This window comes from Papilio polytes, unplaced genomic scaffold (assembly GCF_000836215.1).
Source record: "Papilio polytes unplaced genomic scaffold, Ppol_1.0 DF824058.1, whole genome shotgun sequence".
NCBI classification, from domain to species: Eukaryota; Metazoa; Arthropoda; class Insecta; order Lepidoptera; family Papilionidae; genus Papilio; species Papilio polytes.
Window position 1 is genome coordinate 1,461,413 of NW_013525146.1, and position 18,197 is coordinate 1,479,609.

The 18,197-nt window shown below is 41.0% G+C and overlaps 1 protein-coding gene across 1 annotated transcript; it reads left to right on the top strand.

Moving 5' to 3' along the window:
* Window positions 1-356: 356 nt before the first annotated feature.
* Window positions 357-2,322, top strand: LOC106100252 (reticulon-4-interacting protein 1 homolog, mitochondrial-like; the record flags this gene model as incomplete). The annotated part of the gene is made up of 4 exons (XM_013279046.1): window positions 357-605; window positions 684-796; window positions 1,293-1,623; window positions 2,105-2,322. Coding segments are annotated over 4 exons (867 nt in total), but the record flags the coding sequence as incomplete, so codon positions are not given.
* Window positions 2,323-18,197: the final 15,875 nt, after the last annotated feature.

Consider the following 18,197-nt stretch of genomic DNA (forward strand, 5'->3'; position numbering starts at 1 on the left):
AATATTGTTTACAAGGCCTCGAATAACGGCGGAAGGACATAATATATATATTATATTGTAGCAATATGGTTCTTTAGCGCGGATTTTTTATTTGGATAGCTAACTGATGTTTCTATATTGTTAAGTAATCAGTGTTTAATGGTTTTTATAAATCTGTATGAACACTGATGCTGATTTTATTTACATTTTAGATTTTCAGCTAAAAACTACAATCATAGATATATAATGATTTACATACGGCCAATTAGAAGTTTACGCTCATAGCGTTTGATTGGATAACCGTCAGTCGGTCAATAAACTGTTATTAGAGTTATTAGAGCTACATATTATTTTACATCAAATAATTAATTATTATATTGAACATACAAGAATGTCGAACATGTGCAACATCGGTGCCTCAGGTGAGCGAGGCGCCCGACGCGCTGGACGACAGCGCGGCGGGCGGCGCGCCCTACGCCGCGCTGTCGGCGTGCGCGGCGCTGCGGGCGGCCGGCCTGCCTCCGCGCCCCACGCCGCGCGCAGCCGCCGCGCCGCGCGTGCTGCTGCTGGGCCTGGGCGGCGTCGGGCACGCCGCCTTGCAGCTGCTGGTGTACTCGGGCGCGCGGGTGAGGGCACGGGCGAGCACTGCGCGGCGCCATGTCTCTGGCGGCGGGCCAGCACTGAGCGGCGACGGCGTGTTGCAGGTGACGGTGGGGTGCGCGGGCGAGATGTGTGCGCGCGCGCTGGCGCTGGGCGCGGCGGCGGCGCTGGACCGGCACGCCGCCGACTACGACCGCCAACTGGAGGAGTTTGGCCCGTAAGTTGGCCTCGATGTTGGAATATTCCCATGCTGCTAATAATCATTCTATGGCTGTGTAGCGTCCGGCGTATGGTGGGATCTAAAGGGTATAAGAATTTATCCAATAAATGTATGTCAACATGTTTGTATATCATCAATTTAAACATTGACTGCCGAATTATCCTAAAATTATTGTTGGATATTGTTTAAGTTAGTTAAAACTTTTTAGACTTCCCGTCCTTCCACTTTGCCTCTTTCACTTTCTTTCCGTATTCTCGGAATGTCACAGTTCCAAATTCGAAGTATTAAACATGTGTCAATTAAAAAGAAAGTATGGATGGTTTGTACGAAAAATTATGCCTAAGAAGATAGTACATTCTCGGTATAAACGAGGGCATCCTGATGAGGTGCTTTTTTTCCTCCACTATCACAAAATAAGTCCAGTTGTTAGCTGGCGGCGCGCACAATGTCGCGGTGCGCGGTGCGATGGTATGCGATGGTGTGCGATGCGAAGGTACGACGCCATCCTGGACTGCGCCGGGCTGGGCGGCGCGGCGGCCGGCGCGCGCGCCTGGCGCTTCGCCCGCTACGTGACGCTCAGCCCGCCGCTGCTGCGCGAGACGGACCGCCGCGGGCTGGTGGCCGGCGCGGCCGCCGCCGCGCTGCGCCTCGCCGCGCACTCGGCCGCCGCCGCGCGCGCCGCGCCCCCCGCGCCCGCCGCGCCCACCGCGCCCACCGCGCCCACCGCGCCCGCCGCGCTGTGCCCGCCGCACGTGCGCTGGGCGTTCTTCGCGCCCTCCGCGCACGACCTGCAGCTGCTGCGCCGACTGGCGGACGCCGGCAAGGTATTGTTACTTATATCTATACTATTATAATAAAGCGTAAACACACACTTCTCTGTTGCCTAAGATGTCAGCAATTACAGCATATTTTTTAATTATTATTTTTTTCATAAAAATTCCTACACTTACGTCACCCTTTAAGCTATATATTTTCACGCCATTAAACTTATGGGGTAAATATTTTGGGTAAAAACCCTAATGTAATATTGTTTTATTCGTTTTATTCGTTTTATTACAGTATTGGTTATTCGAAATTTATATTCCGAGTGACTCGAGTCAATAAAAATCACTCGAGTGACATTCGAGTAAATAAGTTACCAATACCGAGTGACTCGAGTGAAAAAAAGAGTACTCTTCAAAATGTACGCGGAATTGCCTCCACTTGTCGCCTGTGTTCTGTGTGGTCGCGGCATTGGGGCGAGCCCTACAGTGCGAACATGTTCAAGCGCACACACACACGGTACTGGCTACTGGCGTGTTGCAGTTCTCGGTGGCGGTGGAGCGCGTGTTTCCGTGGTGGGAGGGGCGGGCGGCGTACGCGCGCGCGGCGGCGGGCGGCGCGCGCGGCAAGCTGCTGCTGCACATGGCCGCCGCCGCACCCGCCGCACCCGCCGCACCCGCCGCACCCGCCGCACCCCCTGCACACCACACATCTTAGATTATGTAATACTTGCATTTTTTAAAATAAAGTTATAAAACATATGTAAATATTTTATTACCTAAATACTCGCACTATAGTCATATTTGGGAGAAGCACCTTCCCCTCAAAGTCCCGTCAATTAACCATAATTAACTAGAATAGAAAAATACCAATTTTTCTATTCTAGTGTTTTAAACTAGGGTTTTTTACATTTTTCGGTAACATGTGTATATATACATATGAACCTATCGTTGAATATTGTTAAGTATATTTTTTTATTTATTCTTATTATTAGCTATCGCTCGCGACTTCGTCCTTGTGAAATTAAAAAAGATGTGTTCTTAGACTATGTGAAAATGAGTTGTTAGACTACCATATGTGTTCTTCTAGGCTATTCTCTGCATCTGTGTTAAATTTCATTGAGATCCGTTCAGCAGTTTAGGCTACAAATTCTAACATCTAAACTTTCTCATTTATAATATTAGTAGGTTTTTGATCTGTGTAAACTTTAGATCGAACCTAGTTTTTTTTTTAAATGCTTAACCACGATCTGATATCTGATATTTGCGTTGTCAACCTGAATGCAAAAAAAATAGATCATCATCGTCATCCACACGAGTATAGTGGTCGCGCCACACGCATCGCTTCTTAAATCTGCATCTTTACGACCCCATTATTTTTTCAGTGCTGATTATGTTTTAGCCTTGGATATTTAATAATGCATTGTGTGTCTGATACAATTTTCAATAAAAACATTGTTTTTGTGTTAACGTTAGTACAATTAGCACTTGCTTAACTGGTACGAAGTGGCACCACCGGTGATAATATTAGCACGCGAGCAGCTGTAAGCGGTTATCACGACAACGTGACGTGACGCGGTACTGCAGCTGGCGGCGACCGCCGGACCTGGGAATTGTTTTTTGACAATTATCATGTGCAATAATAATCCAAATTATACCGGCCCACGTCACTGCTCAGCGATTTCCACAGCGGCCACGGCGCACTGATTGCTATGTACATATAATAAAATTAAAGTTTGTCTTTTCAAGATCGATTAGATTGATTTTATGTTGTATAAAATGTGTGTAAAAATCGGAAATCGAAAAGATTCATACCCGATTTTACTTAACTCATCCTTACTAAGTGCTAATTACTTAAAACGCGGCTGGAGTTGGCCAGAATGTTATGACGTTATTAGACCACACATCCGCTCAGATGTCACTTCAAACTTGGATGTATACAACGACAAAGTATTTAATTGGCTCTCAGCGCTCAGAATTATCAAAAGTCAAAAAGCGATTAAATTCAGTGGTGTAGAGGGGGGAGGGGAGCAAAGGCGGCGCAGTGCCAATGAGTCGTCTAATGATGCAGCAGGTGAAGCAACTTTGGATAAAGGATCTGTGGCAGACCATTGTACAAGTCTTTCCCGAAAACCCTGTTCATTATAAGTTGGGAGTCGGTGTTAGTCAAGGTAAATTCAGTTCAGCCTAACTTATCACTGTCTACCTCGGCTGATACCGACATCTAAGTAAAAATAATTGTACAATATATACATAACATCTTTTATAAGGGAGGTCTAAGCCATTCCATCAATTATTTCTTTATTATTTAGTGCGTAGTTTTTCTTTAAATATACTGTTAGAGTGTATTTTGTTTGGAAGTCGGTTTTATTTTTTTATGTATGTGGCTTTGTCTGTATGTAAGTAAACTCCATATAGTGGTCTTTAAACTGCGACCCGCGGTACGCGGCTTACGCTTTTTATTTGTGTAAATAGACTTAGAAGTAAGGATGTATGATGCAATATGTTATTTCAAAATAAAATAATAATTTAATATGCTTTTTTTTTTATAACAAAAGGTGGAAAACGAGCAAGCGGCCACCTGAATCCGCCAAAATGGCGAAGCGACCGCTGCCCATAGACATCCGCAATTGCAAATGCGTTGCCTATCCTTATCCGACAGAGGAGGAGATGCACATAAAGAGGATATTTCCCCTTCCTATGTATCTCCTCCTCTGTGAAATCCACTTTCCCTTCCCATCCTTACCTTATAGGAAAAGGGTGATAAAGAGAAAGGGACTTAAATTAGGCCTCCGGCACCACACTCATCAAACGAAACACGGAATTGCTTCCATTTCACGCCTGTCTTCTGTGTGGTCGTGGTATCACACCGGGCGAGCCGGCCCATTCGTGCAAAGATAAAGCGAGCTCTACCACTGTACTGCATTTGTTGCCGACTAACGAGTGGCATTATTTTATTGCAGCGGAGGCTTGCTCTGCCAGAAGCTAGGTGAGTACCTCAAGCGGTCTGTAGCGATTACAACAGCTTACTCGACGTGGCGGAAATTTGCAATTTATGAATGTGCGATGACGTCAATGAACGCTAATCATTAGCATTTGCATAAATAACCGAACAGCGTTACATCACAAGGTCGTCGCGACCACCGATAACTGCGTTTTATCTTTACATTAACCGAGACGTATAATAAACAAACGAGCTTCGTCTTTCCTGTAATACACAACTTACGAAATACACTAACAAAATTTTATAATCGCCCGCCTTAAACAACCACGCCGAGGACATTAGCTATATTATAAACGGACTAGCTGTTGCCCACGACTTCGCCCGTGTAGAGTTTTTAAACTTCAAAACTTACGTTCGCCCCTTTTTTTCAACCTATCACCTAAAGTATAACTTATTATGTAGTAATTGCCGTAATAACAGAAATCTACCGATGCATGATTCCAAACTTCTAAGCCCGGTAGTTTGTGCGCTGATTTTTCGGTTACCCTGATTGTGTTCGCGATATCTTCTAAACTATTATTTCTAATTTTATTCCACATTAAATTCTCCTGACAACAAACGCATTTATTTCTATAATATTGAAAGCAATAGAAGAACGTCGCAAATAGCGTGCGATTTTTTAATTCATTCTGTAAAGAAAAAAGTGGTTATTGTATGATAACCACTAAAGAGAGATATATGCTGTCGCGGACTTTTCTGGATAACTTTTTGAGATCTACAATGATTACATACGAGTACATCATTTTTATATATTTCTAATGGTTTAGGTAGCGTAAGCCTGGAAAAGTTAAAACATTGTGATTTTTAACGCGGTCGCCTAGAAATATGTTGTTTATTAATAGTTCCTTACCATTAGTAATAACAAAATATAGCCTATGTTACACACAGAATAAAATCGAATGGAGAAAGAATTTTCAAAATCGACCCAGTAGTTTTTGAGTTCGATTCCTGCCGCCGAGTTTCGTCATCGGATGACACGACAGACCGCCAGGTACCATTCTCACCATCCCGATGGCTGACAATTCACAACCGTGCGGTTCTCGCGGAACTTTCTGCCTCGCACAGCCGCGTTGTGGAACGTCTGTCCTCGGCGGTATTTCCAAACCAATACGACTTAGGGTCCTTCAAGAAGCGAGCCTATCATTTCATCAAAGGCCGGCAACGCATCTGTGGTTCCTCTGATGTTACCTTTTATTATAAAAAAGTATAGACCATGTAAGCACTATCGCCACAACAGTTCATTCCTGTCCGGCCCTACTATTTTACTATGGTATACTGGTGTTATTCCTGGTTTGCATTTTGCCAGTATTTTGGACAGCGTGCGACAGTGTATGCGCTCACTGATGACAGTTATCGTTCGTACTGTGTTAGGTAATGTACAGTTGTTTTTAGTGCTGCTGTCCAATTGGACTGGCCAGGTGTGAAGCGCGTATTAGCTTATACATATGTCTGCTTTCTTATCTTACTTCTTACTAACAGTATAAACGAGCTGTCGCCTGTAAACTTCGTTAGCGCGAAATTAAAAAAAAAAGTAGTCTAAAACATTGGCGCGTGCATCTACCTTTTACCAGCTACCTTCCAGATAAATTCCCGTCACAATCGGTCCAACCGTTTAGATTAGCCGAATTTACCCGGCTCGCGGAAAGATAGACAGACAAAAAATATTTTTAATGCGATTTTTGTTATCAGCAACGCAGATGATCTTCGCAAAATCTGATATTTTTCATTTTTCATATGTATAGAAGATAGATAACGTTTAGATAGACAGATGATTGCTAGAGTTTGGCGCCTAATCGGCTGTAAAGATATCGATAAAAGACTTGTATGCAAGTTTAATGTGGAAGAACACATATTTTGCTTAATTTTTTTGTAAACTCTACCCGAACAGAATCGCGGGCGAAAGCTAGTAGATTTGATATGTATATATCTATGCCTTTACTATTTTTTATGGGCATGGGCAATGTGTTATGGCTAGTGGCAAACGGGCAAAGGGTAGCGGAGTGAGGAGTGAGGAGTGATGGTGACGAGGACGAGTGACGACACGGCACCGGCACGACTGCGCGGCGTGCACGCGCGCCCGCCATTGGCCCGTCCGGCACGTGGCCTGATCTCGTACCATGGCAACGCACCCCCGCGCCCCGCTTCGCCCTGCCGCTCGATTCTCGCTCTCGCCGCCGTCGCGTGTCGCGCCGCGCCGCGCCGCAGTCAGTCTCGCGCCGGCCGCCTACTGCCCGTGCCGTTTGTTTGACATTGTAGTGATCAAAGCTGACGCCGGTCGATAGTCTGGCGCGCCGCCCCGTGCCCAGTGCGACACATCGGGCTTCCCGGTACAGCTAGCTGTGAGTGCGAGGTGCATCTGATGAGCAGGGCGCGGATCATTTTGTACAGACACGATTTACAAACGACAAGCCGGATTAACAAACACTCTCAATAGTTTCTTCTTAACATTTATGTAAGTACGCAAATATTAATGTAAAGGAGGTGCAATTATCTTATTTACCAAACCATAGTGTGGTTGTTACAATAAGAAAAAAAAATTGGCGACCGGATATTGAGTCAGACTAGTGTTTTGTCTCGGCAGCCTCACGTCAATAAACCTACGGAACATTTCGCTAATATAGTAGCGTTATGGCAAAGATATTTTTTTTCAAGAACTTAACAGAAAATGTTCGTCAGTTAAAACGTAACAAACAAGTTAAGTGGTCATTTTCATTTGTTTGCCCTGTTGAGGGTCCTTTAAAAATGCTAAAGTTAAAAATAAAACCAAATTGTTGATATTACTTCAACAAGAAATGCCAAGATAATATGAAAAGCTGACATTAATTTGCGTTGGAAATGTAGTAGTAACAATTATAATGTTTATTAGTATTAGTAATAAACATTATACGAGTAATTAACAAATGTATTGCAGAAGAATGGGAAAAGGGCTTGGCCCCCACTTACCCGTCGACGATCTACTTTGCTATTAGAACTACAAATAGAACTATATTAAACTAGCTTCCGCCCGCGACATTGTTCGCGTGAAATAAAAACAATCAAAGTAAGCAAGTAGCCTATGTGTTTTTCCAGACTATGCTCTATAGCTATGCAATTTCATCAAGATCCGTGTTCAGTTGTTTAAGCGGCAAACTCCAACAAACATCCATTGATTCACCTGATTCTTTATTCATTCTAACAGTGGCAGAGCCCGCTTTAAAATTTTCGCACGAGTAGGCCGGCACGCCCGGTGCAACACCATGACCACACAGAAGACAGGCTTGAAGTAGAAGCAATTCCGCGTCTCGCCCGATGAGTGCGTGCCGCAGGCATAATTTTAGCTGCTTTCCTGCTGCTGCTTTTACACCCTTTTCTTACAAGGAAAGGATGGGGCCTTTCCCATCCATCTTACCATAATATCCAAGTGGATCCCTATCCACTTGGATATGATGGTAGATGAGACGCATAGCAAGAGGAAATAACCTCTCAATGTGCGTCTCCTCTATGGATAAAGAGTATGCAACGCCTACGTATGCCTATGGGCAACGGGCGTTTCGCCACTTTGGCAGATTCATGTGGCCGCTGGCTCGTTTTTTATTTTTTTTTACAAAAATGTTCTTTATACATTCCCTCCAAACGACGTACGTATGTTCGTATGTAAGCGTCGCACATTTTACACATGTACACAAAATAGCATGCAAATTAAAGAGAAATAAAGAAAGAATTATGGGGAACCCAATTAAATACAAGAATCATATACAACAAAAACCTTAACTATTAACAAATGGTCTACGAAAGTTTATCCTTAATCACTAATTAGTTAGTACAACAGATTTCTTAATTTCCTGTATACAGAGGCCCTAGTCGCTCGGGCTCGGCTCGCTTGTGTGTTAGTTAATGCTTGTAAGTGCGGTCCCCATAGAAAATTAAAATCATTTTTGTTATATTTGGTTTTAATATAAAAAAGAAGTAAGATTAAGTTATTACTAGGTCTGGTGAATTGGGCTGATGATTGAATGAATATGACTCCAGTTCTTGCAACTTGGAGACTGTCTGCTGTGCTGTGTGAGGTCGCGCGTTGTCGTACTGGAGCTGCGGAAACGATTGAACATTGCTGGTTGGAGATATTACAGCTTCTCTATCATTGTGTTCACTTCTTTACAGTAAATAATCATCTGCAGTAATAATGCTCTCACACCATCACTTTTCTGGGGTAAGGTTTCGTTTAGGGTATTGTTTAGTAGCTGAACCAGGGTCTAACCGACTTACTGAGCGCCTGTGGTTATCAAACAGAATTCATTCATTTGTGTGTTTGCGCTGACGTCGATTGAGTTCGTGGAGCACCCATTTGTCAAGATTTTTTACGTTATCAATTTGACGCAAATAGAACAATATTGTTTTGATGCTAACGTCGAAAGCTGCTGGTAATTCAGCCGTACATTGTGTAGATTGTGTATCATCAGCTTACACAATCGCCTTTAATTCGCAATTGTCGGTCAAAGTTTTGGGACGATCGCTAGTTTTATTTTTCAAGTCAGAAATTTCCAGAAGAGAATTTTGGAATTAGAATTCTTAGCCAAACAAAAATTATTTTGATTTTAAATGGCCAGTACTACAGAACCGCAATTTCTTAGGTAAAGACCTATTATTAGTAAGATGTAAAAGTTTGGATGGACGAACTTTTTATAGCCTAAAGCCTAAGCCTTTGTACAGAGTTTATAGCCTAAACGGCTAAAAGATCAGGAAACGGATAGATGTCTGGAAGAACATATAGGCTACTTTTTGTTCCGGAAATAGTTACACTTCCCGTGGGATACATTAATTTTGTTTTTTCATGTTTACTCGATAATTCTGCAACGGTTCAACCTAGTTAATTGAAATTTGGCACAGATATAAAACAAAATCTAAAATAACATCCATCCCTCAAAAATGTTAAGTTCCCGAGGATAAGTAATTTTTGGTAATTCGTATGTTTTTTTTTTTAATACTGTGCCAAGGAAGCTGTTGGCAACAACTAATCTTACCAATATTATAAATGTTTACATGGATCGAAGCTTAACGGATCTCGATGAGAGGCATACATGTAGAGTATCCTCTAAGGATACATAGGCTATTTACTTTTTTTTACTTTACACAGACGGAATCGCGGCCGAAAGCTAGTGTAAGATAGTGAAAAGCCCCCTATAGACGACACGTGATTCCAATCGAAATCCTTAACCATAATCAAGCATTAACGATACTCGCATTTCGGAGTCACAGTCGACACGGAGTTTTTAAGAATGTTTTATAAGTTAAGAAAATACATCAGTATAAGTAGGTGTTATCTTTTTCTTAGTAACACTATGATATGATTTTGTCCTGTTGGATATACATGTATAAATAAATAAATTTTGCAACTATAAAGTGGTAGTTATTTTCCGAACTCTGTATAAAAGTTCTTTTACCATCTTATTGTACTTATTACTAGCTGTTGTTCGCATCTACGTCCGCGTAAAATTTGAAAGTTCAAAAATTACGTTCGCCCCTTTTTTCAACCTATTGCCATACCTGAAGTATTAACTTAGTAGTAATCCACGTAATAATAGAAGTCTACTGGTGCCAGATTCCAAATTTCTAAGCCCGGTAGCTTATGAAATGATTTTCCGGTGACTTTTCTAAGATCTACAATTATTTAATACTTCATTTATATATATCTCTAACGGTTTAGGCAGCCTAAGCCGAGAAAAGTTAAAACATTGTGACTTTTTAACGCCGTGATCCAGAAATATGGTGTTTATTAATAGTTCCCCAACATTAGTAATAATAAAATATAGCCTATGTTATTCACAGATAATTTCCTTTCTAACGTTGAAAGAATTATTAAAATCTGCCCAGTTGTTTTTAAGTTATTTCAATACATACAAAAATACAAATCTTTCCTCTTTATTGCATTAGTATAGATATGTAGATATATACTGTGGTCAATGAACTAAGTATTTCGTTAACTGATTATTGTGCTCTCATTTCCTTTTGACCATTGTGATGGGCCGAAGGAAGTAGTGCGAGACGCGAGACGAAGGCCGCCCAGCGCCGCGCGCCGCGCGCCTCCAGCCCGCCGCCACCACGCCGCCACCACGCCGCCACCACGCCGCTCTCCGATCTCGCGAATCCCGGTTCTAGCGAATGGACCAATTTTATATATTATTGGCTATATATGTTACTGTAAACCTTAAACGCACGAATTCCGGTTATTCCTGAGATTCCTTAAACTTAACAACTTGTTATCTTGGTTTCTTTCCAGTATTTACCTCCATTCACTTGGTGTGTATATATCAGTTTCAAAACGTCGTAATATAGTATAAGTGTCGATACACTAACGATTAACATTATGTTATTAATTAAAAATCATTAGACTTGTTTACATCATAAGGTGGCAAACGAGCAAGTGGTCACCTCGATTCACCAACCAGCAACTGCTGCCCATAGAAATCCGAAAAAGCAGATGCGTCATCGATAGAGGAGGGCACGCACACACGGCAAGAGGATATTTCCTCATTTTTAAAACATAACCGTTTTCTTAGCTCTTCAAAAACTAAGAAACTAGAATTTTTTCCAAAAAAACTGAAAACAAAAACATGGTTTCAAAAGAAAAGCAGTTGGAAATTGTTATTCGAATTTACGGTTGGTTTTAAAAACTGCCATAAAAGTAATTAAAAATGCCGACAAATGTAAATAGCAACTATTTGTCAGATGCGACCGGCGAGATAGAGTTGTCCCATATCTTATTATTCTATTTTCTTATGACTTTCAAAAGTTTAACTTAATATGGAGACGACAAGACGCTGATTGAGCAGTGCTAGTTGGTAGTAGGTAGGTAGCGTAGCGACGCCCGAGGGCTGTGCGCCGCGTAGTGGTGCGCGTCACGAGGTCACGACACGCTTGGCCTGTCCTGCCACCTTAGCGGAAAGGTATTCGCGATCAAGGACACTGGCATGCGTACGCGTTGCCGAAACAAGTTCATCACGATCTTGGTGTGTGTGATGACGACACGACTTATAAATTTAAAAATCGCCAGCCGCATCGCTTATGTCCACTTTAATTTCTGCCTTCGGTGGCCGCATCGCAGCGCTCTCGCGAGTCCGCTGGTCAGATTGAGCCGAGGCAACGCCGGCAGCGAGACTCGTCGTTATTGCTCAAGTGCCCGTTTGTTCACTAGCTCCTACTCCAGGCCGCCCTGTTTTTTTTAACAAACTTTTATGTTATCACAAGATGTACATATATAGGCGTTCCGTAATAAATGAATAATCCTGAAACCCCCAATAGACTACTCGTATATAGCCAATGCAGAAAAATATAATTTTTTGACCGACTTGCGAAAAGAAGGAGGAGTACTCAATTCGTTTGTATGTTTTTTTTCTGTGTGTTACGGCATAACTCCGCCGCTAGTGTACCGATTTTGAATTATTATTACTTTGAAGTCGGTGTCAGACAATGTAGATTCATTACTTTAACGTTATTATACTTTGAATTGTCAATTGTCATGGTAAAAATATAGAAAGCCTTACGTAGAAATATCACTGCATACCTTAGATGACACCGACATCAAAGTAATAATAATTGTACAATATAGACATAACAGCTACAATAAGGGAGGTTTACTGTCTTCACGGAATTATTTCGTTAGTTTTTAGTGTACTGTTTTTTTTGAGAATGTTTTGTTTTCAGTGTATTTTGTTTGGAAGTCGGTTTTGTTTTTTTATTAAAAAGTTTTTGTATCAAAATACTGACCAGAAGTTTTGACTAAACTGATTGTATCGATTATCTTTTAATTCTTAATATAAGGCTGAATAATTATCACCACATACAAATACGATTTAAATTTTTCGTTGCAATATCATCTTTGTAATCATATTTTGCAAAAAAAGTAAAGATTTAGTCTTATTTGAAAGTAATTTATGGCTTAATTGTTTTCGTTCAATATATCCTCATTGGTCGTTGTTATATAATAATCACTACTAATTCGTTTGATGAAGTCTACGAAAGTCTTTTTATCTAGTTTCAGAAATTAACCCGAAATCTATGAATGCTCGAAGGCATACAATACTACACTATAAATTTATATGAAAGTGCAGTTTCATTTGCATACCTACCTCACCTCTTAACTTTATTGCTATAACGCGTAGTGCGCGGCGACGGCGGCGGGCGGCGGCGGGCGGCGGCGGCGGCGCGTGATTTGCACTCGCACGCGTGTGATGCGAGATGTGAGTAGCGGCGGCGGGTCAGGGGGCGAGCGGCGATAGTGTGCGCGGTCGAAGCGGTCGCAGCGAGGTGCGCCCCCGCCCTCTGCCCGCCGCCCCGAGGTAGCCCGCCGACCTTGCGCGTCCTTGCGCCACGATAAGGCAGATTCTCGGGGTCTCGTGGAAACTCGTCGCGAGGTCGGGACCCCACTATCGCGCCCTTTTAACCGGCCGTCGGCGATGCGCAGCTTCACTCTCCGCTTGCGCACGCTTGCGATCACCTCGCACGCGCTCCTGTTCATTTTGCCTTCTGTTAACTTCTGACGCGACGCGCAGGTGTGTAGTGTGACCGTGCCCGCCGATGCCCGCCGATGCCCGCCGCTGCCGCCGCTGACTCACTTGTGTCGTGTTTCAGATAGTGCGTGTGGCTTCAGCATGCCCGGCGCGATGGTGAACGGCGCGCAGGCGTCGCCCGACGACGTGGTGCTGACGGGCATTTCGGGCCGCTTGCCCGAATCCGACAACGTTGATGAGTTCGCGCGTCACCTGTTTGCTGGCGTCGACCTGGTGACCGCCGACGACCGCCGCTGGACACCAGGTGGGTCTTCAATGCATCTTTCGTTTTGTGTTTGCTCACTATAGGAATGCGAATAAATATTTAGCTATGGATGTGGGCGAAGATGACTGTAGATCGCAGTGGAGGGAATCGCAGTACACATTACACCTTATTAGCTATGCTCTCAGCCTTAAGTGTGTTTCGGAATTCTAGAGAAAGCTGAAGTTATTGTACAAAAACTGCAATGTCCAAAATATTGTGTTTACAGTGGTACTGTTTTTTTCATGAACAAGCATAATAGGGTTTTCTACCGTTGTCTTGTTTTTAGATTCATTCACACAGAAAAAAATATACATAACTGTTCGCGTCTAGCGGGCAACGAAAACGAAACGAAAAGTGTCAGATTCCATGAGGTCACCTATTAGAGCTGCATAGATGTGCATTATTAATCTTTTTATGAAGTTCAGTTTATTTATACTATCTATACTTTATACTATTATAATAAAGCGTAAACACTTCTTTGTTGCCTAAAATGTCAGCAATTACAGCATATTTCTGAATAATTATTTCTTTAATAAAAAGCCCTACACTTAGGTCACGCTTTAGGGCTATATAAACTTAGTAGGTACCTAAATATTTTGAATAAAAACCCTAATGTGGAAAAGAGACCATAAACCACCAGCTGCCAAAATTATCATTATGGTAATTTTGACATTTGCAATTAAGAATTTGACATGCGGATGAAGCCCCAGGGTAATAGCTAGTCATTCATAAAGCTTTAAGGATTTTTGGAACGCATTTTCTGCTAATGTAAATGAAACCAAATACTTTTCGAGGTACCTATAATATATGAAGAAACATAAAAAGCTTATCTTCTTTTAACAAAGTTAAGTTTGTATAGATCGTGATATTTTAAACCAAATCGAATATAAAAACCGTCTGGATATATCGCATATCACGGTCAAAGAAACGCCACGTACAAGTAAATCACCTTTGTTTTACGGAATTTACATGTTCTAGAAAGCTAAAAAGATATATCTATTAATTGTATGTATCCTTAATCATTTTAAAAATAGCCTTGAACGAGATTAAGTACACATACACATGGAGGTATGTATAATGTTTCGTTTTTTATGTTTCCAGCATTATAAATACCGACACGTATCAAAAGATTTACTTCGTAGTTTACTTCAGAAACCAATAAAGATCCCGTAAAGCTATCAGTGATGTAAAACAAATTATTGTATATTATTGCGGCGCAGTCTGCGTATGTTCACAATCCACATCTCGGTATAGGCAGGGCTCAAATCGTTAAGGAGTATGAGTTAAGCCTTCTTGTTCAAATGGGCACTAGAACCATGACCATACGTTGCGGCTCCGAGATGCTATTGATATGGCGATCGTCTCCGATGCTTCACCAGTTTGAATCAAGATCGCGGGACCCGAGTACTTTATACTGTTCTAGGAAACCTACTAGACCGTGTGTAGTGGATTTAGTCTACATGATTTTCCTACGCGTAAATTGTGTTGTTTACAAAGATTTTGTATATTATTTTCCTGTTTGTTACGACTGCTGCGCCACTGCCGCGCCGTGCCGTGTCTTCCTGTCCCGCAATTCTTTAAAATAATTATCAGTTTTCATGGTGTTTGTACAGTCGGGGACACAGGCGGTGTTCACCTTAAAAGCTACAATGATTAGAACATTTAGAAAGGAGGCACGGAACAAAAACAAATACAACGCAGCTTATTAATGGGGCGGGGTGTACCTAAAGTTCTCGGCTTATGAAACACTGAGATTTTCTCTAAAATTATTTTATATGTAGACAGTCTTCTTACTTCACTTCAAACCACTCGGTGCAGCGCAGTGCAGCGCAGTGCAGCGCAGTGCAGCGCATCTCCAACTACAGAATTCTTTTAGTGAATGGGAATCTATGTGTGACGTGTAATAATAATAATAAACACGGGTTAATAGCGAAGAGCTTCACCAACACCTCTAGAAGCTCTCGCTAGACAGTTAGATTAAGTGCCCGATTCAAAAGGCGGTAATTTTGGAAACCGCACGAATAGTGAGGAGGTTCCTGTCTCTGCAGCCTTACCACTGGTAGCTTGAGTCATCAGATTCTGCAGCCGGTGGACTTCTATTTTTTTATACGTGTTTTATTTTTTTTTTAATAAAAAATCGTGTATAATGTATTATATATTAAAATAAGACATTAAAGATATGAGAATTAGTAATAACAATAATAATAATAAAAAGAGTCTCTTTTTTTTGTAAAGTCGAAATGCTCGAACATTGATTGATTTACTCGTACATTGCGGTTTAGTACATTTAGATATTAATCCCAAAATGAATAGCAATTTCTCTGAGATGTCTCTGTCACAAACCGTAACATTATATTACTTATTTTACATAGTTCGTAATTAGACAGTCAATAATAACAGTTAATTATGTATGTTGTTTTTGCACAAATATACAATAAAAGTTCCTAAGCATGACAATCTGAGCAAAGGTGTGCATGAGTCGACGACGGTTCTTCTGTAGAGCCCAAACACGTTTAAAAATAACCTCCATCTTATATTTCAAGTCGTTTGATAGAGTATTTTTCAGTTTGCTAATAGTAAAGTAGGGTGTCAGTTATGTGGTGGTTGGTGACATCATCAGTGATCGCCTTGCCCCCACGAAGTGCCATTAGATCAAAACATGTCTCACAAACAGGTAACCTGCGAAGCATGATCACCACGATAGCTGCCGGTGCCATTGCCGAAGCCGTGTGCCGACGACTTGCTTGTGGCTGTCGCTTTTAGCTTTGTCTCTCATTCAACAATACCATGACAATTTTTTTTTGTGTAATTGTAGTTATTACGAGAAATAAGTTCTATAGGTTATCCGTGAGCAATGGTGTTCTATTTTTCTGGCCACTCTAAATAGCCTTATCTTTAAAATGAGTATGTATATACTGGACCTGTATCAATTGTAAACTATACTGTGTATAGTCCACTAAGGATATTGGGCCCGGCGAGAAAGGCGCTAGTATCGCGTTCAGTTCTGACAGAAAATCTATAAAACCATGGATGTACTACTAGAACAGGATTGAGCTCTTGTAGCAAAATTGAAGCCGAGCGAGACCTCAATACCTTTCCGTTTTATCTCTCTCTGGCGATGGTGACCATGTTGAAATATGATTTAAGGACAGTAATTATAAAAAAATCTTGTTTTAGTTGCCTAACATCTGCAGATTACTGCTATAGATGGATTTTAATGTATTATTGTTATTATTAATGTGTCACCACCACCACCGAAAACAATACAAAATACAATAATTATACAACCAGAAATAATGAAATTTAAATAAAACATTTGTCGTGCATATTTCCGAGTAAAATTTTTTCATAAACACAACACTGTGTATGCTCTCGTGGTTGCATTGTTTAAAATTATTTGTCATGCTTTTCCAAAGTTATATGTGGATTTAAGCTCTTTTTTTTACTTTTGATAAATCTGACTCTAAATACTTTATTGTTCTTTACATCAAGTGATATCTGAACAGATATGTGGACTACTGACGTCACAACACTCGGGTCAACTTAATTTTTATTTCAATCGTTGATTCTTTTCATGTCAATATTTTTTTCTGGTTAATCTTAGAATAAACAGAAACGTTAAAAAAAATCATGCATATTCGCTTTTGTTACATAAGCATGGGTCGCGCGTTGTCTGCCTTTACTACCGCCGCACGAGTCTCGTAAAGAGCGCTCCCGCCGCACGACAACACGTCTTGTATATAAATGTTTCATAATTACTATTATAACATTAAAATATATATAATGAAGTTAAAATACTATATGGGGTGTTGGCCTCTCCTTTAATTGTATAGTCTTTCGTCTGACTCGATTAAAGCTAGTCAAATACATTTAAAATATGTAGACAATAGTGAATACATTTTTTCCCCGGTACTTTGTCCATGTCTCATGTCCTTGTATTGACATGTTATAAAACACTTTACAAATTATAGTAAACTCCATCTTTTCTTATAAAATAAACAAAATAGTGTCACAAAATAAAACATAAACATGTTGGAGTAACGAGCGGTTTGCAGAAATTAATTCCGAAGGCAGATCACTTACTCCATTTGTGCGTGCGCAATAATTGTTTTCCATAGCATTTGTACTTTCAATACCATAATCTATACTAATATTATAAAAATATAATAAAGAGTAAATATTTCTGTAATTGCATGTATTGAAATATATCTACAGGGCCGATTTATAAAATTCTTTTAAAATTAAAAAGCTATGGTAAACTCTGAGTAACGTAAGCTATGTGTTTTACATTTTTTTTATTCGACGCGGACAAAATCGCAAGCAAGGCTTGTATGCTAATTGAACGCCTACGACTGTCTTGGGTAATATACAAATCGAATGTTTGGTCGTTAGGGTTTAGGCTCTAGTCGGTCCCAGTTGAACTTACATTATGTATATAAAAACCCACATTAGACATAAAAGGGATAATTCTGGTGCCTGTTGTAGCCATTTAATGTAAAAAGACATGACAAAACAATAAGAATTGTATTGCATTAAGTATCATATGACTTTTAGACTTAAGTATTTTGGTATGATCGGGGCATATAGCAAACGTCCGAAAGTTGTAAAGGAAGGTAAAATGTTTAACAATAAGACAGTCGGAGCCTCATACCACGCGATGCAACACATACTAAATGCATCGAGTAGGTACTGCTTCCGAACTCCGTGCACAGCATCGAGCTCTGTTTGCATTTCCAGGGTTGCACGGCCTGCCGGAGCGCAATGGCAAACTGAAAGATTTGGCTCACTTCGACGCGACATTTTTCGGCGTGCACGCGAAGCAGGCGCATCTGATGGATCCACA